Source organism: Branchiostoma belcheri, unplaced genomic scaffold (assembly GCF_001625305.1).
Source record: "Branchiostoma belcheri isolate BF01 breed outbred unplaced genomic scaffold, Haploidv18h27 scaffold8, whole genome shotgun sequence".
Taxonomy (NCBI): domain Eukaryota; kingdom Metazoa; phylum Chordata; class Leptocardii; order Amphioxiformes; family Branchiostomatidae; genus Branchiostoma; species Branchiostoma belcheri.
In genome coordinates this window covers 2,038,976-2,060,315 of record NW_017804464.1, presented here as the reverse complement: position 1 = coordinate 2,060,315, position 21,340 = coordinate 2,038,976, and the positions used below count along the sequence as shown (strand labels likewise).

The window sequence follows — 21,340 nt, the reverse complement described above, 5'->3', positions numbered from 1 at the left end:
GTGGGAGGGGGGTGGAGTGCAGCTGTAAGAAAGAAAGTACAGAAGTGTAAGCGGTTATAGCGAGTACAGGTTCTTACTCCAAAAAGCATTGACACATGAATGCAAACGACATCCTCATTTCTTTGATTTGATCATGACTGGACTCCAGGTGCAAATTGTGGACAGTGGATGAATACCAGGAGGCATGAGCAAGGAAGGGTCCATGTAGCATCCATGGGTGATATGGCTCTGGCCAAATGTCCACCCTTTCTTTCAAAATCATTTCTTCTATTATAAAGAATAGCTTGGAAGAGAAAAGAAGTGATAAGCGAATGATAAAGAGTAGAATATGTACTAACAACCCTTTTGAGTGACAGTAACCACCAAAGAAAGCATTGTCGCTTCTGACAGAAAGAGAAAAGTAAAACTTGATAAAACTGCATTCATGGCTTTAACAACTTGAGCTTTGCCTGGCTTTCCTTTTAAACTGTTGAGCGCATTACTAACATTAAACGTATCCTTTACTTCACTGCCTGTAACATTTCACTACACAGCAATATTACCTCGCTCTGTAAACAGGAAACCATAATAAAAGAAAAGGAAAACAGTAAATAGGCTAAGTTGGTACATTCTCGCTGTCCTGTTTTTAAGAAACCTGTGTCTTTTGGAAATGGTTAGACCTGTATGTTATGTGCTACGTTAAGCTTCCTACGTTACGTTTTTCTTTATTTCTACAGGTGTGCTAGTCAGACCACTTCCCTGCTCAGGTCTACAGGAGGTCGAAGTTCAAGGTCAGGATGGAAAAGTGCAGAAAACTAGTTAGTCCCTGTGCCAGTGACTTACACTGACGTTGTCCTGGAAGGGAGGGAGTCCGAACGTTCCCCCGGGTCCCATCTCGCCCGCTTCCCTTGGCGTGCCCGGGCCCGCGGGGTTGTTAGGGGAACTCTGCAAGATCACAGCAAAACTTCAACACCAACACATCCATTCTTAGTCACTGATGATAAATCAGACAACATCAGAAAGCAAAATCAATCTGATCCAGTGGTCATACATGTAAGTGTGAACATTAAATTGAAATTGTGCTATCTACAAAAGACAAAATCTGTGAGAAAGCACAAACCTTTGGAATATGATCCATATCACCAGATCCTAAGGGAGAAAACCAAAAATTTAGTGTGTAGAAAAAAAACCCAGCTCGATGCTAAAAAGTATTTGGAAATTTGGAATAGAATAGAATAGAAGTGTGACAAGAAGAGTAGAGAATGCTCAGCACTACATGCACTAAGTACAGCAGCTCATATCATGTAAAGGAAATGACTCCTAACCACCCCTATGTGCAGCATAATGTGGTTAAATCCATGTTGCCTAATAGTGAGAAAGCATAGCAAACTGGACTAGTGGACTACACTAGGAGGGGGTTAACAGCACAGACAACACATCCAGCAATCGCAGACAGGAAGGCTCTACGATAGCGAAGTAGAGGAACAGAGAAGCACTTGGGTTAAGGCCTGGCTTCAGAGCACTCACCGTTGATAGGAGGAGAACGGATCGACTCACCGTTCATGACTGGAGAAAGGACTTGGTCACCCATGTTCATGGGGCCGTCGGGGCCAGTACCCATGGGAAACTGCTGCAAGGACAAGAGGAAAACTTCCGTGAGATACCTGTCCGTCATGCAACTGTGTCGACAAGATGGAATCTTCGGCGTGATACCAATCTTTGACACAACTGAGCTTAAAAGGGATACTTCAGCATGATACAATATCATGCAAAAAAGCTGTTTGAAATGATATCCCCCCTGGCCAGTTTAATTTTACTGCACAAAGGGTTATTAATTGGCACGACCGCACATATCCTTTGTTCAGGATGATGTGGTAGAAGCGTAGTTCAGAAGGCATTGAGAAATTTTCTACATGTATCTTACAACCTCAAATGTGACATGTACCACACTTTCCTTTCTCCAAGGGCTATGGAAACCTTTTCCTACCTTTTGAGTTCTCCTGTTGAGTAAAAAAATTAAAGAAACAACAAGTCAACAGTGCAGAGAGGATAAGCCCTGTGTGGGAGGTGGTCTGGCTTACCGTAGGCATGCTGCCACCTGGAACGTTCTTCATCATTGCGTAGACGTTGTCTCCTGAATTTGAGTCTGCAGGGAAACAAGACAGGGAAAACATGCGTTCTACACAAGCCTTTCTCATTCCAGGTGATGTATATTCTTTACTGACTCTTCAAGCTCTTTCACATAACCAAAATTGTTCTTACTAAGAAAGGATTTGGCAGTCCTTCTATTGCCTTAGTTTTCGGATTGACAAGAACAATTTTGGTGTGTGAAAGAACTTCCAAGATCCATTATTCATTGACCTGATGAAACTCTAGTTTGAAACAAGTGTGTTTGAGTGCAAATCATACAAAAAGGTGGGAGAGTCATTACAAACGGCAAGTATTTGGTGATCTAACAATGACACATTTGGCAGCCAAAGAAAATTTGACGAGTGGATGTAGCCAAGCTTGGCTCAAATTGAAACAAAAATCCACAACAGCAGGTAGAAAGGAATCCTGGCTGTGTCAGCTGTGCTCCATGCAGGTTTGGTACATAACTGACTTCTATGGTACAAAACATGGACTCGGTGGTTGTTGGTCATCTTATAATACTCAACTCAAGGGCAAGTGTTGAAGAGCTGAACAAGGTACATGTATTGCTGTCACAAATAGATTAAACAGCTTCAATTTCAGAAAGGGAAAACTCCTAAGACAGATAATATTGTCATTTCTTATGCATTCTAATACCTCCAAAAGCTGTTGTTGAATATGATGACCATTTCATTAGCTAGTGACAATTGATGTCAATTTTCTTATACATATTATCTCCAGAAACGGTTGTCAAATATGATGCTCATCTGTGTTGGTAGAATCCACAGTTGCGAAGTTTAAGCTTGGTTCTAACACAAAAGGTGAGTTCCCTTTTGTGTTGGAACTAAGCTTTAACTTTGCAACTATGATTTTTTCTTAGTGACAGGTAATGTCAATATCGGTTGTGTGCCCTATCCAATGGCTCAACACCCCTCGACCTTTTTTGCTAACAACCACCGTTCCGTTGTCTGGTGTCTGACATTTCAGGCAGGGCGTGTGCACGTTACCTGGGGGCAGGGTGGTCGGTATGCGGTTGTTACCCTGGGGGTGGGGACCATTTCCTAGGGGGCAAAGGGCGCACAATCAACAACGACAGAAGACATGCCAGGAATGCCACATGCTATACATACACAGCTAGGCAGTGCAACTTACCTGCATGCACAACGTAAAAAAATATAACGGCTCAAAACAAGCGCTCGGAAACGACGATCAAGCATAAGGCAAACACGTACTTACCACAAAGATGGAAAGGAGAAGTAGGAGGGTTCTGAACTTACCTTGTGGGCTAGGCATGATGGGAGTTCCTGGCGGGCCTCCTCCAGGGGGACCCTTTGTAGGGAAAGGGCAAAGGTCAAGAGAAGTCAATCATGTACCATCATTATACCCCAGCAGGTGGGTAGACTTGTGACATGTGAAGAACAAAGTGGCCCAATCAAGCAGTCAGTAGTTATAACAGCTCAACAAAAGGTTTGTGTAACCCAAGGCCAGTGTTGGCTTGCAATGTGTATTCTCAGGGCCACCATAATTAGTACAGGTCAAAAAAGTAAAACTTTCTTTTGACCAATCAGAGTATAAATGTAGTGATATAAGAGGTTTCTGTAGCCCTGGAAAACTACACTTGGCAAATCACATAAAAAATGCAATTGTCTGTAATTAAAACATTTTAGCAACAACAAGAAACAATCCTGACTTACCGCATAGTTGCCTGGTGAAGAGGAGGAATAGTTTATCTGTAAAGAGAATCTACAGTTAGCCGAGTGTTGGACATGCCTTATCCACAGCTGCAGTGTGCATCTTTTAATTCTTTCAAGAGCAAAAATCAACATCAACACTGGGAGGTAACATGCTTATAGTCAAATGCATCATTAGAAAGGAGATACTCATAAGGAGGATGACTGGCAAGTACTTCCTGACTATCTCATACATTTTGCTGGTAACAGCAAGGAAGACTTGCTGGAAAGAAACTTGCTACCCTTATGTGCCATCACAGGAGCACAACAGAAGTAGTACAGGAGTAGAGATGAAGGCTTACTGTGGATGTGTTGGGGTTAGAAGAGAGGAAGGTTTACTGTGGATGTGTTGGGGGTACAGGAGAAGAGAGGAAGGCTTACTGTGGATGTGTTGGGGTTGCCTGGCCACGGCCGCCCTCCCGGTCCACCTGGTGGCCTGTGGGAAGGGAATGACATCCGTTACTCTCACGTCTCATGACCTACGACCTTCCGTAAGTACTACCCACAATGCAATGCAGAAGACAGCAGATACCCTAATTCAACTTTATCAGTTTTCCTAACCTCTCAGTCTTACTTTTAAATGGTAACACTGACCACAATGTTGATGACATACATGTATAACTTAGACCATCTGCCCTCCCTTGAACAATTTACATGCCAGGATTGCTCTATTGGCTTTTTGCTTCCCAGACAAGTGGTCTGGTATCGGCTTCCTAATGCAATTTCACTAAAATCATCCACCCAGGGAACGTTATCTTCTATTGTTGTCCTAAGGCTCTCACTTGTGTTTTGTGTAGAAGTAACCAATGCAAATTGTCAAATGCTGTTAGTATGGCAACTCAAACTAAATTTTCTGAGATATTTTTCCATTAGTGACACAAAAGCTGACAGATATAGTGGCATACATTAATTTCTTGTTTCCATTCATTGAGTTCTTTATGTACATGGAGTAAAATCATACTTCTTGAACATGAAAAATATAGTTGCAGTTCTTTAGATTTTTGTCCAGCCATTGTGTTACTTTTCCTATGTAGTTTGACAAACTAGAAGAGAAATTGCAGGTTGCTGCCATGAAGTCAACTACGACTAAGATCACAGACGGATGAAAATGTACTGAGTCTAACATCGGCAGCCAAATTCTAACCAGTTTGGACAGAGGGCCCTCTTGTCCCACCTCTACCTCACTACCTTCCCCAGAAGACCTGGCACTGTCCATTTAATAGTCTGTGAAATTTGCTCTTTGGAAGATAGATAGCGCATTAAGGCAGCAATCAGAATTTCATTAGGACTGTCAGAACCAATTGCCAGCCATGGATGGAAACTAACTGGATATACTGCGGGAATGGCAAGTTGATGGGGCAGGCATGGCCACTACAGGAAACTGGTAGATTTATTGTGAATCCCCCCCCCCCTCACCAATAAATGCCAGTAATGTGTATCTCATCACACTTCTCTTTTGAGTAGACGTAGCGATATCTTTTCTTAAATTTCAAAATCCATGCAACTGTTGTATGGAATTCAGTTGGTTCCTTGTTCAAAAAGGTGTAGCATTTTTAAAAAAAAAGCAGGGTGCAAATATCAAGAAGACAACACCCCACAGTCTGTTTCAAAATCTCACTCTGCCTCAGCTCTCTCCATGCCCGTAGCCAGGATTTTGAATGGGGGGGTTCTTCCCACTGCTTGAGGGGACCTCGAGCGCCGTAGGCGCGAGGTTCCTAGGGGGGTCCGGGGGCATGCTCCCCCGCAAAATTTTGAAAAATGAACCTTCTAAAATGGGATTTCGTGCATTTTTTAGAGAATTTCCGAGAAAAAATCAGAGATAAAGCTTTATTCAATTACAAAGGGAGCAGTTTTTCTACGATTCCAGTCTATCTTTTCAAGAAAAATCTTGGACCTTTACATAAAATGTGGACCAAAAAGTGGACCTTTACATAAAAAGTGGACCAAAAAGTGGACCTTTGAGCCTTGTGGGGGGGTTCTTCCGAACCCCCTGAACCCCCCCTGGCTACGGGCATGCTCTCTGTGTTGATATTCAGACTGTTCTCAGTTTTAGAGCCAAGAGTTTTCCCCCCATACATATACAGCAATCAGGTAATGTTTTCCCAAGACAACATCCGTTACATGATTCAAAATCTTTCAATTCAAAACTCCATACACCAACTGGAAAATTACAATGCAGCATGACTGACACATGTTGTCTTGTTTGTCTATTTCTGCAGTTTTTGGTGTTTTTTTTCAGAGTACAAAAACAGATGGAATGGTGAAGTGAAGAAAAGGTTGCAGTACCATGGCGGGCGCTCTTCGTCATGTGGAAAGACCCTATTAAAGAGAGTTTAAGAAAAAAAGAAAAAAAATTTTGTTGCTGGTTTGTACTAGGCACGTTTTCCAAAATTCACAGAACCACAATTAGGCTGTTACAGTTTTGGCAACACCCAACTATAATTGATATGTACGCGTCACATGCACTAGACACAGATCACACATTTGGAACGGCATTTAAGGAGACAGATAACAAAAGGACATGGCACAAGTACAGACCCTACCTGAACCACAGACAAGTACGTCTTTAACAGCTTAATACCATCCCACAACATAACAACACTACATATGGCAAAAGGTCATAACTTAAGTTGACTTCACCCAATTTCAATTTCTCCTTTATCCCCACTTTCAACTTATGGAATCAGCTTTTAGTGCAGACTGGCAAGCCAAATCCTTTACCATAGTAAAAGGAGCACTTAGATATGTTTAAGACTATGCAGTAGTTTATATTTTATCTAAGGAATTAAAGCCTAGGATAAAGACCTTTTGCCACCTGAAAGTCACACGATCACCACTCAGAATCCCAACAGTTATATATGTAAAAAGAAAACGGTGTACACAAAGAGAGGACATAAAAAATGCCATCCAAACTTTCAAGTAGGATGACTATACAAAGAAAATGTCACATGCACTTAAAGCTGGTGACAAATTGTAGCAACAGAAATGTGCATTTGGTGAATCTATGCAAGAACATGGCCAATGCCCTAGTATCCTGCAAACATGCTCTACATGTAACTTCCATCAAGTACTAGCCAACTCTTTAATTTGGCTCTATATAGCATGATTTCTTTCTTTATAAGTCAAGACAAACTCTTTCATTTGGCTCTGTCATTACAGGATAGTAGGGCTTGTCCTTTTGCAGGCTTGGAAAGGATTTTTGGGAATTAGAGAGGCTACTTACATGTTCATGCCTGGTGGCAGGCCCCCTGGTCCCATACTGTTTGGTGGTGGCCGCATCCCCACTGGTCCCCCGTAGTTCTGAAGAACAAGAACTTCACTTGTACAAAAACTACTGCTTGGTAAGGTACATACATATTGCATGGAAATGTTTCTTTATCTCTGCATCATTCCTGAAAAAGACCTTTTGCCATGACTCTCCTCACTCCACCCAGGTGTACATTGGCATGCACCTGACTTAAAAAAGATGCAATGGTGGAAGGAGAGGGATGGGCTTCGCCTTCCAAAACCATGCCCAAGACATTCATTGCCCATATGGCTTGAAAAAGGCTTTGGAACCTTAAAGTTAACCTAGAACACATAGTGGAGTACTGTCTGTTTAAAAGCACTTCAATACCAGTTGAGATGTCCATTCATCTCCTCAGCTCCTGCTATCTCTCCCATCTGAGTCCCTTAAGTACACATAGCCCCTGCAGGTTGTGTGAGTTATTCATGTACATACCCAGGAACACACCAATACCAGGAGAGAGTATGGAAGGGCAATGCAAAGGCCAGGTCTGTAAATCTAATTACTGCATGTGCAGACAAGGGTGTTTGGGGACTTAATTTGGTAGCAGGCTGTTAGAGTGATTTACTTTTGCTTTATTTTTCTGCCTTGAGGGTGCAGGGCAGGAAGTTCACTCCTCCATGAGGTGACAGAAAGCCTGGCAAACACACTTTACAAGGAGGCAAACACAGATTCCACTCTCTTGGGTACTACACATAGCAGTTTGAAAGAAACATCAACAAAAGGGGCAAGGACATCGTAGACCTTGCTGACTGATGCTGTAAATAATAGGAATTTGGTGAATGGATCAGGTCAAGGAAGGAGGAAGGTGAGAGACTGTAGTGATTCGTAAGGTCCTTATCACATACATCGCAAATTGGGGACATGCTAAGGATAGTTGTGGATGTGTTATACAAAATTCAGCTGTCTCGTGGTCAGAAAAGACGGTCATATGTATCCTTGCCCATGCTTTGTTCTGTCATAGTTTCCCTGAAAATTGCGCCACAAAAAAAAACTGTCTGTGCCTGATGATCAGGAGTAGCTTGGGTGCCCTCCTTTGTATATCAGGGCTCCCATGCTCTCATGTATGGGAGCCCCGGTATACAGAGAGGAGGTTACCCAGGCTGTGTCAGGAGTCACTTACCGGTAAACTTACCGGGTTCATGGGCATGCCTCTCGGATGGTTCATTCTCTGCATTGGCCCGGGCATGCTGGGATGGCCTGGAGAAAACAAGAACAACACAGCCTGGTCAGCTACATTTATCTGTGGATGGTCAAAAGGGCACACACACAAAGATATACATTCATACATACATGTACATGCATACACACACGCTCACAAAACTGGTCAGCTTAGAGTATCTTGAACCAAGGTTCAACGTCCTGATGAAACTCCCCTGAGTGCAGCATCTCACAGAACAGCACATCTCTGTATATAGCCAGGTGCTCTCTACAATACATTATACTAACCACTGACACACCTGACCACAAGATGCTGATTTTCATAGTTTAATAGAGCAAAAGAAAGGCTGATGTATTGTGACAAGGTTCCTTAGAACAGTAGCGGTAGTTTTTTAATGAAGCTGCTTCATCTGTAATAACTGTTATGAACATCCTCTTTGGATGGAAGCATTGGGGGGATGGTGGAAGCTGCCTTTCCTCGTTGGCTTTCACCTTTTCAAGCACACCTGAAGCTGCATTTCAACGTGAGAAGCTGAAACGTAGCTCTTGGACCTCTTTGTACAAGAGGGTATGGCACATGACTCTCCTCCTTTTGAAGTCCCGGTGCATGTGGGTGGAGTACGCCCTCGACAAGGCAACCTTCCCGAAGAACCCTTCCCTCTCCTTGACTGTCCTTGAGGTCCCCTTTCCAGGCCATCGGGGATTACCCACTCACCTGTCTGAGAGGGACGGATGTGGACGCCTTCTCTCCTGGAGCACCATCATCGCATAACCATGGCCAATTAGCCGCGAGGCTGACGCACCCTGACCCCCGCAGACACGCCCGGTCGCAGGATCACCGCGCGTCTGGAGCACGGGATATCCCATCAGGCTTTGGGCTCATCCCTATAGTTGACATGCGGTACCCTTTTTTTCTGCAGGCCAGTTCCCTCATGTACAACTTCATGGCAGAATGGACACTATCAAATTACCACGTAGGAACATAGACGACTTTGTGGTAGACCTGTTCTTCTGGCAACCCTTCCAGCAAGCTGGACTCCACAATTAGAGACCCTCGCTCATTTCTGCAGTCCTCCGAGCCTATTAATCCGAGACCTGAGGGTAGAGCTACTAAATATGTAACATCAAATAAGGCCATTTTTCATATGTGGCCAATTATAAGACCAGCAGAAGATTTATGGCCAGCCCTTCACTGTGACAGCAGCCTCAGCAACTTTTGACTCCAGGTAGGGTGGCACAATTTCCATGCAAATCTGGCGGACACAGATGATCCGTCCTTAATGAAAACTTGCAGCCACCTGTCCTTCTGGGTTACATCATAACAAGGACTGTCTTGAATCCTTGGGGGTCTTGTTTGTGACATTTTCATTGCTAAAGTGTTGAAAGTACGAGACTGAATATTGCCTGTCAATTTCACTTCAAATGTTAAGAGGAATGACTTTTTTAAAACTATAAAAGGACAAGGGTTAGTCCTGAAATTAACTGTCAAGGACATACTTGTAAGCCAAGAAAATTGACACTTGAAAAGCTGTTGACTGCATGAATAGATTTCTCATGTTCTTCACCTCCTTGAAAACACCCAGACATCAGGAGATCCTTGTCCCTGGGTACCTCCTGAAGAGCCACAACAAGCTGATAAGGAGCTTTAATGAAGAAACTGGATCTCGACTAATTAGGATCGCAAGAGGGATTTAGGTGGGAAAGCAGCAGGAAGGGACAGATGTCTCTAGTGTTACTCCCAGCCCAGCCAAGGATAGAGCCCGACTTTCTGCTTGTTAAAAGCTCCAAGTTGTTGACTGTCTGGCAAGAGGTTGAGTGACAGAAGAAAATCCAAGAATTCCTGCTGTCTTGTAAGTGTGCATTAGGACGTAATCCCTCTACAGGATGGCTCTGGCTATGACAGGCCTTTAGGAGCGATCACGGTTCCTTTCTGGTGCATTTCACACAACACGAAAACAACTGCCTCCCTGACAGATGTACAGGTGACTACAGGTGAAAGAATCCCTTGGCCCATCACAAGGTGACTGATAATTGCCCCATTACCGAGTTTTAACCTATTACTGCACTAAAGAAGTTCTGACAGAGCCCATGACACCAAACACACACAAGCCATGTAAACATCTGTACATCTGCGGCATCCAACACTATCCAGTGGGACCTTCATTAATAAAGGAACTCCCAAATAATCTTGGAGGGGCTGAGCCCTGCAATTATCTGGCAGGCTTGGGTCTCTAATTAAACATAATTGCTGATGTAGATCTAAAAGGGAGCCTGGAGGAAGCTATAGAAGTCAAGATTGCCTTTAGCACATTGTGCCCTCTGTTCCTGCCATGATGTAATTGATGCACTCAAGTGCATTCATTAGAGAGAGGAGAGAGCGGGGTGCACTTACTGAGCTGTCCCTCGCCCCATCTGTGTTAATGGCTTCCTGTTGAAAACTGTGATGTTTCCATGGCTCTGCTGTTTCTCAAGGTTTATTTACCACAGTTCTGTTCGCCCCACATCTCTTTCTGGGAAAGCGTAGCCAGCCCCTACTAACAGTCATGGGCAGCAAGGGGCAAAACTCAGCTAGATGGACGTCCAACGGCCTTCGACATGGCCGAGGAATTACCGCCGTGACGGGGACTTGTGCAGAGGTGAGTCGCAGAGTGGCAGTTTTTCTTATTTAATTGGCAGAGCTGCTTACAGAACAGCTGTTACAAGCTTGCCATTTTTCAAAGTCAAGAATGGTCACATTGTCGGCTGTCCAAGATGACGCTTCGTGGAATAATGCATGGAGCGACCATTTTTTTCCGAATCCAATTGTATCATCAGGGTAATCACCTTTTCCTTTTAACCTGTGTGACTCTCAGAACTAACGACGGTCTGCTGAGTTAACCAGTGAAGTGAAGTTGCCGCACGCTACTCTCAGAAAACGTGACGGCGGCCTGAAAAGAATAATTACCATGAAGGTTGATTGCGCCGTACATGTTATTCACGCTGAGTTAGCTATCGGACCCGCCGATATTTCATTACTTTCATAAGTCACATCTGCATCATTTATAACACGAGGAGATGTGATCCGGGGGAAGCCAACGTGCCCCGTTCCCTGCCCTGCCTGCATATCTGCATGGAAATGGAAGGCAAACTATTGAAAAGTAATGCAACTGTCAAGACCGCTAGGGCGCCATGGTAACGAATGGCCTCTCGCATCCATCTGGATCAGATCTTTACAAAGCACAGCTCTCCGCTGATGGAAATCTGATCGGGAGGCAAAAGCCAAGCTGTGCTCCAAGAATACTTCATTATATATCGGAAATTAGTGGAACACACAAGATATTGCCTCCACTGGAAATAAATAGGCACGGCTGCCACTGTTACTAATCTAGCTGCAGGCTCCAACCTGGGGTAGTAATTACTGCTCTTTTATGGTGTGCTGCGATTTCCCCAAAGAGGGACTGCTAATATTTCATTTACAAGGGACCTTAATGCTAAGCTTAATCTATAGAAAATCCATTAGTACTGGTGTGAGTGTTCTAACTCTCCCCAGCTCCCTTGGCCGCCCTCCCACCACCCAGCAGGAAGGGCAGGAATCAATCCCTGTCTAAATGAGCTCTCGGAATTGAGTACATTATCTTGTAATAAGCACATAGTGGAATGTAATTAAATTGGCTGGAAACAATGTTTTAAATCAGCCACCAAAATGCAAGGGAAACCTGGCACAGGCTGCTGATTTGCATAGCCCCACTGCATGGCCCGCGATTGGTCACGGCTCTGGCCAACCAGTGCGCAGATTGGCCTGACCACACTGTAGGCATTCACAGCACTCTCATTACACATTCAAATCGGCGTGTGAGTGGCACTCTGTCTGGTTGGGTCACCACCGTGTTTAGGAATTCACATCAACAAAGCTGGCCTGGCAGATGCAGTAGGTCCATGTGGTTGTGCCCCAGTAGGATCTTCTTGTGAGCTCGCAAACTGACTTCAATTCACTGCACCACCCGGGCCAGCTACCCTGACTGCTGGGGGAAGGAGCAGTGTTCACCGACTCAGGTAGGTGGAACATTCAGTTCCCTGTTGTCATGTGGAAAGTATTGTGCATGTAGCAACCTCGCAAATCAAGAAGCAAGCTTTTACGTAATTACGTTAAGTCTGACAGAGGAATAAATTCTTCCTTTGTTGTCACAGCTTCCTTCCAACAGAAACTGTTAGCGCTTATCCTTGCCCCCGAGCCTACCGTAAAACTATTCCTCTCGCTCATGTCGGCGCATGGTAACAAGTTTGTTGTCCCTGTGTACCAACCAGCGCCCATTTATCAAGAGATAATTACTTCTCTAGCGCTCACAGGAGAGAGCTCTTGAACCACACTATCGACCAGAAGCCTTTTATTTCCTTGGTGACTATCTCTCGGCGGAACCCAAATGGCAGGAATCCTCCGATGATCCATGCCACCTTTTGCATCATTCCCGTAATAAGTGGATAGCTACGGTTGGTCAGACCCAATCAACACGCCGACAGCTCACCGCAACTTTCAGTAAAAAAAAAAGCTTCCCTGTTCTGTACTTGCCTTCATTACATCTCCATACAACTGCACAGCTCACTACCCCCATTAGAGGATCCTACTTCACCAAGCATAAAAAGAGCGTCTGGGTGCTCTTCTACTGGAGCTAAGCCTCTTTGTACATTAGACCCTCCTACTCAGACCATGGTTCAGGCTACACTTGTGCCACAGCTGTACAGAGGGAGAACTGGTCTCTTCATGATAGCTTCACTCAAATAGGCTCAATTTAGACAACTATCCCTGGGGTAGAACCAACTTAATGCAACCTCCTTCAGGACCAAACTTGTGCTGAGCTAGGCCATTAGCTACAACCACACAATAAAGGCCACTTTAGTTCTTCAAGAGATAAATTGTAACTTTGTTATCTTTATGTATGAGGCACTGATCAGCTTCATAAATAATAATAGCCAGTCGCAGGCCTAACAAATGGAAGGAGCTGGGGGCATGTTACCAGCTCTTTTCACTGGTGAAAGCCATACTCAACATACACATGTTCTTGTTAGCTGCTATTTGTCATGCATAGGCCTACTACCCTTGCCTCTCTGAAATCTGATCCTGAACCCTCACCCATCCCTGGTTACCAAGGAAACCCCTTGAGAACCACACCCCTGCATCATTCTCCACTGCATCCAAGGGCCGCTCTAAAAACTCCTGAGTGCCATTGTCGCTATACTGTAACTCGATGCGTGCAGATCGTGACATTTGCCCACATCGTCGTCTCCGTTTTGGTCGGCCTGTTGTCGGTAACTGTCCTGATGTGGTAATATAAAAGTTATTGAGAGTCGGGGAGGCCTCCTTGTGTGATGTCTGCCTGCTATGAAATTGGATCTGGACATCTGACGTGAATTTATCATTGCAGGGTGTCATCACAAGCTGCCAGGTCCCCCCCTCAGGGGCTCGTGTTACCGAGTGTATGGCCTGCTGGATGTGACTCCTCTGTCAGTTTAATGAACGGGCTTGTCTCGTCCCCGTGACCTTGCTGGGTAAGTGCGGCTGAACTCTACCATTTCCTCCCAATTCCCGCAGAAATTAGACCCTGTTTTGTGATCTGGGAGCGTGACAGGCAGCCACTCTCATGCCTCCTACTGGAGAGAATCAGGGCTATAATGGATCTTCCATGCTGACACATTAGAACTCAGGCGGCTGGGACCTTCTCTCATTAGTACTCAACCACCCTATGGGGAGCTACAGTCAATACCCATCAATGCTGGGCCAATACCACCTCTTTCCTTTGTCGGTGCCCCCTCTAACCCCAGTGCCCTCTATATGCAGTTATTAACAGTTTTGCTGACTTGGTGTTACTGCAAGGAAACACTGCTATGCACCTTACCCCTGGAGGCTTGTAGGCACTCACATCTATCATCATTGTCCTGTCCTTGCTAAGACATGCAGGTTGGCGCTAACACCTTTCTCCATGCATCAGTGGTGCTGCTGTGATTAAAGGAGGTTTTATCATCCCATTTAGTTCCCCCTCCTCCAGGATGGCCACACCTGTTGGAAAGTTTGCAGCTGGTGATGACAGCTGAAGCAGCTGGCACCTGGATAACTCAGGAGTGCACCTGTCACCGATGTTACGCACATTATTCCTTTGCTCCCAACTTCAATACAAAAGGCACTTTGAAGGTAAGACTTCCCTTATGGCTCAAGAAATGTAAAATGTTTACCCAAATATACTGTTCATTGGTATTTTTTGATGGGAAATGTTTGGGCAGCGAATAAGAGGTATACATCTGTATTGCCAGTACAACCGCCCCTCGGCATAACACACCAAGCTTCGCAGGCAGTAGTTGAAAGCAGTGATTTTTCCTGAAGATATAATGTAGATATATACTTGTGAAACATTTTGTAAGTCATGCATTTTCCAAACAGACTGTAAACTGAGGTTTAGAAAAGCAATTATTGGCTTATCTCTAACAATCACCACTCCAATTAAAAAAGGGAGGGTTACATTTTTGTAAGATGACCCCAAGATGTTTTAAAATGACTAATAATGAAGTCTGTTCCTGCCCTCTAACGTTAAGCCTCATCAAACAGCAACAAACCATCTTCCTCTTATCTATATCTTCTGGATATTGAATTCCGATGATTTCAAGCAATTCTTTAACAAGCCATACCAAGATCTATAAGTCTCTAAGCTTGGGGGTTTCAAGTTCTCATTTGGGTGCCTGGCTTGTTTCTAAAGGATCTAAGAAGGGAAACATCATTTTCTCAGAGCACAGATTGCAACTTGGCTGGGTGACAAACTTTGGCAACGTAGCCAGTTGGGGGCTTATTAGTTTCAGTCGCCTTGTTTCAGTAAGGTTTTGAGCTAAGCAAGACCACAAGTCTACGTATGCAGGAAGATTGTAAGTCATACTGATGACTTGAGTCGCAGCACAGTTCCAAGTGCAAAGCCCAACTTGAGCAGAAATATTGAAGTAGGCAAATTCCTTGCCAATAACAGGGAGGGATGCGAACGGGTAGCTCTAGCCTCAAGTGAGTCATCACTCACACCTAAGTTACCCAGATCCACCGAAAAATGGAAATATATTGCTCCCTGCACTCGGCAACTTTTTATTCATTAGCTGGCTAGGGAAGGCTATCAATCCGCCAGTGTGCTAATAGAGTGGGTTTAAATACAGTTACAGGTATGCCTTCCTAGAGCCACTTTATCTCTAATGCAAAAGTAATCACCGCAAATGGCAGGACTCGTATAATGCATTTTGCTGAAGGAGGGCCACTCGGAATACTTCACTCGGCGGTCTGGGCCAATGTCGGCTCCAGGAATGATGCACTTCTATTAACCCAGCGGAGGTTTCAGTTCATATGAGTTACAACACGTTTCATATTTACACATCCATGTGCCCAAATGCAACAATGATTGGGGGACGGTGTCACATCTTGTGAAAGGACACTCCAGTCCTCCATGTCATTATCTTTTTATATTAGAAATTCTATGAAAAATTACCTTTCAAGTTGGGATACATTTTTCTCCAGTGAGCAGACAGTTGTAAATTATGGTGGAGGGTATGGAGCAGGCATTCCTCACACAAACACTTCCTGACAGTTATAATAGATTCATCAACAACGTAGTAAGATTATACCATTGCCCAATAATCAAGACTGCTGTAATCCACCCTGTATTAACGGTACCAAAATCTCATGTTCTGAGGAGAGTAGACATGTTCAAAGAATTTTATCTTGGTGGTGGTGGCAAGTGCAGGGAAGGCGGCAAAAGACAAGTGACATGATACCACTAATTACAAGTTCACTGTACAGAATTGTCAGTGAAAACAGTGAACATAACAGTGCAGTGAAAAAATCGGGAATTGCGGTATTTCGTCCTGGCCTCCCTTGACATTTTTATGTGAAATACAATGCCAATGTTCTCAGGGTTAATTGTTTCATTTCAAAGTGGGATCCAACAGTGCTAAATTTCCCCTCATTAGAACTACATTATCGAAAGGCTTCCAGCCTAGCAACATCTGTGCCAGCAACACCGACAATAGCACCGCATTTGAAACCCCCATCATTACGGTAATAACTAGTGATATCCAGGCTCCTCTTCTTCAAATGAAACTTAACCACGGCTCACGTAAACTCGCAACGCTTTCCCCCCCCCACCAAAAATCGAAGCCCCGCTTACATTACCATGGAGAGGGGATGATGAGATAAATATGAAGTTACTGTTATCAATAGATAAATCAGTCTAACAGGACAGGAATCAAGCACTCCATTCAGTATCAGTCGAATCAGCAATATCAGGCCCTGCAATTCTCTCAGCATTGATTGCGAAAGCTGAATGCTATTAAGGCTTCCTTTGTTAGATGAGTCCCACTGAGTGACTTGACATAACTTGGCCTGGGGGAAATTGACGTTCCACAAAAAAGAAAAGGAGACAGATCTTGTGTTGCGAGATGTGAATCTCAATTAAAAATGGACGTCGCTAAGGCGGGGGTTACATGAGATATGCAAACTATATCTCTACAGGGAAACTTGGAGAACTTAATTGCAAATGTAGGAGGATCTCGCAATGCTTAAAGATTGGGTCTATTCATAACTTACCTTTGTTTGAAGTATTGAAAATCAGGAGATCCCTTTGATAGTGATAAGGCTCAGGAGAGCAAAGCACAATAACATAGACGTATTACCCATTAAGGCTAGAGATAGGCCTATTATGGCTAAATGAAAATCTATCACACGCATACTTCAGTCAAGGATGCAGGATCTTATCGCACACAGCACCGATATCAAAATTCTGCTGTCACATTAAAAAAGGCAATGTTATCATTCCACATCTTCTTACCTGACGGCTGCTTTTGTATCATATGAAACAGTTTAGTAAACATGACTTGTATCTTGAAGCAGAATAAAATAGTTTTGAATATCTACTTGCTATCCTAGAGTGAACTCTTCAAAACCGCATTCCATCTAGATGAAATTTTGCTACATTGTTTCTGAAAATCTTCTAACTGCATTTCTAATTTAGTTCAGCAACATTTCGAATATACTCATGGAACTTTTCTATTTTCTGAAATGAGAAGAGCAGAATAAAATCATTTTTAATATTTACTTCCAAATCACAGAGTGAGTGACACTTCAAAACCGGTAACCGCTTCCCATTTTGCTACATTGTTTTTGAAAATCTTCCAACTGCAGTTTCTAATTTAGTTTAGCAACATTTCTAATCTACTCAATGACCGTTTCTATTTTCTAATTCACATGAGCAATTTTTTCACAGTGAGAATAGTGTATAGTATTGCTGTACCTTGAGGTTGTTGCCTGGTAGGGTCCATGGTGTTGGGGAGAAGTGGCTGTGCCCCAGGTACACCTCCTGGTGGCTGAATAAAAAAAAAAAGAAGAGAAAAATTGTCAAAACAAAGAAATAAACACCATCTACATATCAAGCGCTACAAAAGGTTAATCATGAATGATTTCAAGATCACTGTACAGCATGAACTCTAACAGTGGTGTAATGAGTTTGTGGGCCTGTTTTTTTGTGCATGGTAGTAGGGATGGCGAGGTTACTGGAAGGATAAGCCACCACAAAGAGTACTACTGTTTATAACTTTTATTTTTAACTGTTAATTTAAGATCTGTGGCTGGACAGGACTGCTACCGACTTCATCACTTTAAACTGACGACTCATCAACAAAGTTTGTAAGGCGGGGCCACTTTGTGTCAAGTAGAAGTGACTGATGATCAGATTAAGTTCCAATCAAAATTCCTGGGGAGCGCTGGCCCCAGAACCCCCCCAAGCACCCTTGTAAACCAACTGTGCCGTGATTGATGCAATTCATTTCTCCAAGTGTACTTGGACCGTCCACCTGGGAACTTCCCCGCGCCCTTAAAAATGGCCGCCCTGATGGCTTTGAACATGAGGAGTCAAATAATGAAACTTTGATAGCCCGCAAAGCCTGCAGCACTCAGATGTGTCTTAAATTATCGCATCGCAGGCGTCAAAGCTATATTTAAAACCTGTCAATATGCACATATTATAGAGGTAAAATATTTTCCAGCCATAGCGAAGTGCATTTGAAGGAGCAATTGCCCATAAATAACAATAGCGGAGAAATTCGACGAGGCTCCTCCATAAAAACCAGACACAGTAATCCCACAAGTTAAGCAATTAGGAAAAATCAATGTAAATTATTTACAGCGTCCATTTGAAAAGTATTTGGCAAATAGCTTTTTCCTTTTGAGTACACATTTGACCAATTTAAAGGCGGCCCTCACGGTGGAGTGCTGCTAGTTGGGTGAACAGACATAATGCCATCAACAGCCCTTCTTCCCTATTCAGTCTCATCACAGGCTGAGACTTACTGATAATATGACTCCTCTCTGTGCTAGATAGGTTTTTGATACTGTGTGAGCACAGGCAATTTTCTGCTAAGGTGCTATTGATTCAGCGCTGATTTGCCCCACTAGAGCGTGCAAGCTGCCTCTGTTGCTGCCCCCCTCCCCCAAATTGTCCCCCCCTCCCCCTTTCTCTGCTTACAATGTACTGGAAAGACAGTTTGAAGATTGCACTGAAGGTAAATACTTTGTCAAGGTTACATAATTTATTGCGTTGAAAACTAGGATAGTCCAGCAAGCGTATCTTATATGACGCTGGTAATAAGTCAGTAGGTTGTAAGCAATTTTGAAACTTTGAATGTTCTAACACTCCTTTTTTCTTTTTCTTACTACAGGCATCTGAATATACTGTCCTAACAGGTGTGTTACATACACCCCAACTCTACTTGCTGTGGTCCGAGTCTTACTTTAATGTGTGTAAAGCAAGAGGACAGTGATGCACAAAAAAACAACATCCAGGTATGTACTTCCTTTGTTGTCCTACTATAGCACAGTTCCTGTAAGATGCACATTTTCCATTGAAAAGAGCCTCCTTGACACTATAGGTCTCTAACATTCCTAGCCCCTGACTTCTGGCATGGGGAATTCGGAGACTGGGAATGTTGCTGTCCCGTTGCCATTGGTAACCAGAAAGCTTCTGAATCAATGACACAAGGACTGGTTTTAATCACCCCCAGTCCTACTTGCATAGAAGTGACCTAATTTTATCCTGTCATGAGTTATAGCTGGGGTTTCTCTACATGTCTTAGGGGAGGGGAAACTGTGATGAAGAAAATATTGCTGCCTGTCAGGTATAATCAACATGGCATTACTGCCTGGACAGGGAAGGCTGGAGGGGAACAAATGTGTCCCTAATGCTTTACTGTATGTTCTTGGGGTGTCCTTGCTGGGCTTTCCCAATGCATCGCCCCTTGGGTGTGCCGTCAGAACCAGTGTACTGAACACCAATAATGACGGCCGCTAAGCTCGGATTTACCTCCCAAAATCCAGGTACTTGATGCCACCAATTTTCCAAATCCTCCCACTGAGTCATTCTTTACACCAGGCAACAGGTCCAGGCCCCAAGATTAACTCCAGAAGTCAATTAACTTTTCCAATTACCCAGGTTAATAGTTTGGCTTCCCCTAAGATAAAGAGGATAGGATTAAAGGGTGTTCAACATTAGCTACACGGCTCCAAGTTTCCAGGAGTGAATAATGCTGGCGGACCTTCTCCCCACTGGGTGCCCAATGGGTGGTGAGATGCTTTCAATTCTCCTCCTGTCTTTACAGATAAAAGGGAGACTGATTGATTTGCTAAGGGGAGAAGTTTGAACTCTTTCCCAGGCTTGGCATCACTACTAACCATCACCTCCAATTTTCATTACCTTCACCTCCAGCGTACGAAATCCTTTTGGGTGGAAAGAGTAGCTTTGACCGAGCGATTTGGCACAAAAGTTGTACTGTTCATCGGCCTTCACCCTCATAAACAAGAAAGGGGCAACTGTCGAGAAGTCAGATTCTTACTTTCAAATTAAGTACAGTTGCCGCTTGCTAAACCACTGGGACCAAGGGAAGAATTTAATAGAATATCATCACTAGCAGGAGTACTTTGAGAGCCCTGGAATTTAGAATAGAATTGTTTCCTCAGACTCTTACACATCTTCGCTTAGAGTCACATTTATGATTTAAAAAAAATTATTATGATTAACTGTTTGTTGGCTGAGAAGTCAGAGAAGAGAGCTAATAGCAGGAACAGCTGCCATTGGCATAATGACTGCTGCGACTTTTAACACAAACATGCGACTAATTATTCATCATTTCCTCTGCTTCATAAAAGGGATTGTCTGCAGGTGTTTTCTCGCAGCTTTCACATTAATTAGCTAGTAATGTAGTATGGAAAGGATGTAAATTATGCAGAAGGTGGCTTGTTACTGAAAAGCAGAAAAACATAACTGTTGCCCCAGGAGCTGGATTCACTGCAGTGTGGCCTAACAAGGCCAGGCAGGTGTGGCATTCAGCTCTAATTTCACAGGTCCACCAAAAGACAAGACAAACGGCTGCAAATAGTTCTTCTTGAGCAGAGCTAGTGGTGCTTGTAATCATTCTTACTACCTGCATTTCACCTGTCCTGTGCCTGCACATTTATCACGCCTTAACGATGCAGCTAACATCGTACAATTACTTTTCTCATCAACTGTATTTACTGTACTTTTCCCATCTCCTAAAGGTTCTCATCCTGGATCCCCAGTAGGCAGATATCAGCATATTTTCCCCCAAACAAATTTCTCCTGTATAGATAATGTTACCCTCCTGAAGGTAAATTCTAAATGTCAATTGCGTTTGGTATGCTCCCCTTATCAATTATACAAGACTGGGGTGAAGAGCATAGCAGGGGGACTGATGACAAGCCACTCCGAGTACACCATTTATTACCAGCCGGGCTCACTTGACTTTGGCTAGTTCACCTCCTGGGGTGTTCTCCTCTGAGAGGCGGTGTCCTTTAGACAACCCCCTCTCCCTTTATCGGACCCCCTGGAGACAAATATGTTCTGGTTGGGGGAAGAAATGCCATATTGTTTGGGCCAGAGACCTTGAATAATCAGATAAAGGAGATCTTCCAAAAGACTGCTCGATTTAATTAAGCATGGTTGGGATGTGATTAATGTCCCTGCCTGGCAAAGTTCATTTCTCTTGGTGG

General features: G+C 43.7%; 1 protein-coding gene across 13 annotated transcripts in view; it reads right to left on the bottom strand.

The window, feature by feature from the left end:
- Positions 1-21,340, bottom strand: part of LOC109486298 (single-stranded DNA-binding protein 3-like) — a 74,088-nt gene that overhangs the window by 3,558 nt on the left and 49,190 nt on the right. For 4 of the 13 annotated variants that reach the window (XM_019790092.1, XM_019790101.1, XM_019790103.1 and 1 more), the window contains 12 exons: positions 17,574-17,646; positions 8,249-8,325; positions 7,063-7,139; positions 6,126-6,158; positions 4,221-4,275; positions 3,804-3,839; positions 3,387-3,438; positions 3,117-3,170; positions 2,061-2,125; positions 1,507-1,609; positions 1,100-1,128; positions 823-924 (listed from right to left, as the gene is read on the bottom strand). In XM_019790092.1, coding sequence (XP_019645651.1) covers positions 823-924; positions 1,100-1,128; positions 1,507-1,609; positions 2,061-2,125; positions 3,117-3,170; positions 3,387-3,438; positions 3,804-3,839; positions 4,221-4,275; positions 6,126-6,158; positions 7,063-7,139; positions 8,249-8,325; positions 17,574-17,646 — 756 coding nt within the window. Of the gene's footprint in view, positions 1-822; positions 925-1,099; positions 1,129-1,506; positions 1,610-2,060; positions 2,126-3,116; positions 3,171-3,386; positions 3,439-3,803; positions 3,840-4,141; positions 4,160-4,220; positions 4,276-6,125; positions 6,159-7,062; positions 7,140-8,248; positions 8,326-17,573; positions 17,647-21,340 lie in introns of all 13 variants that reach the window. The other 9 variants (XM_019790093.1, XM_019790096.1, XM_019790094.1 and 6 more) reach the window with 9 other exon arrangements.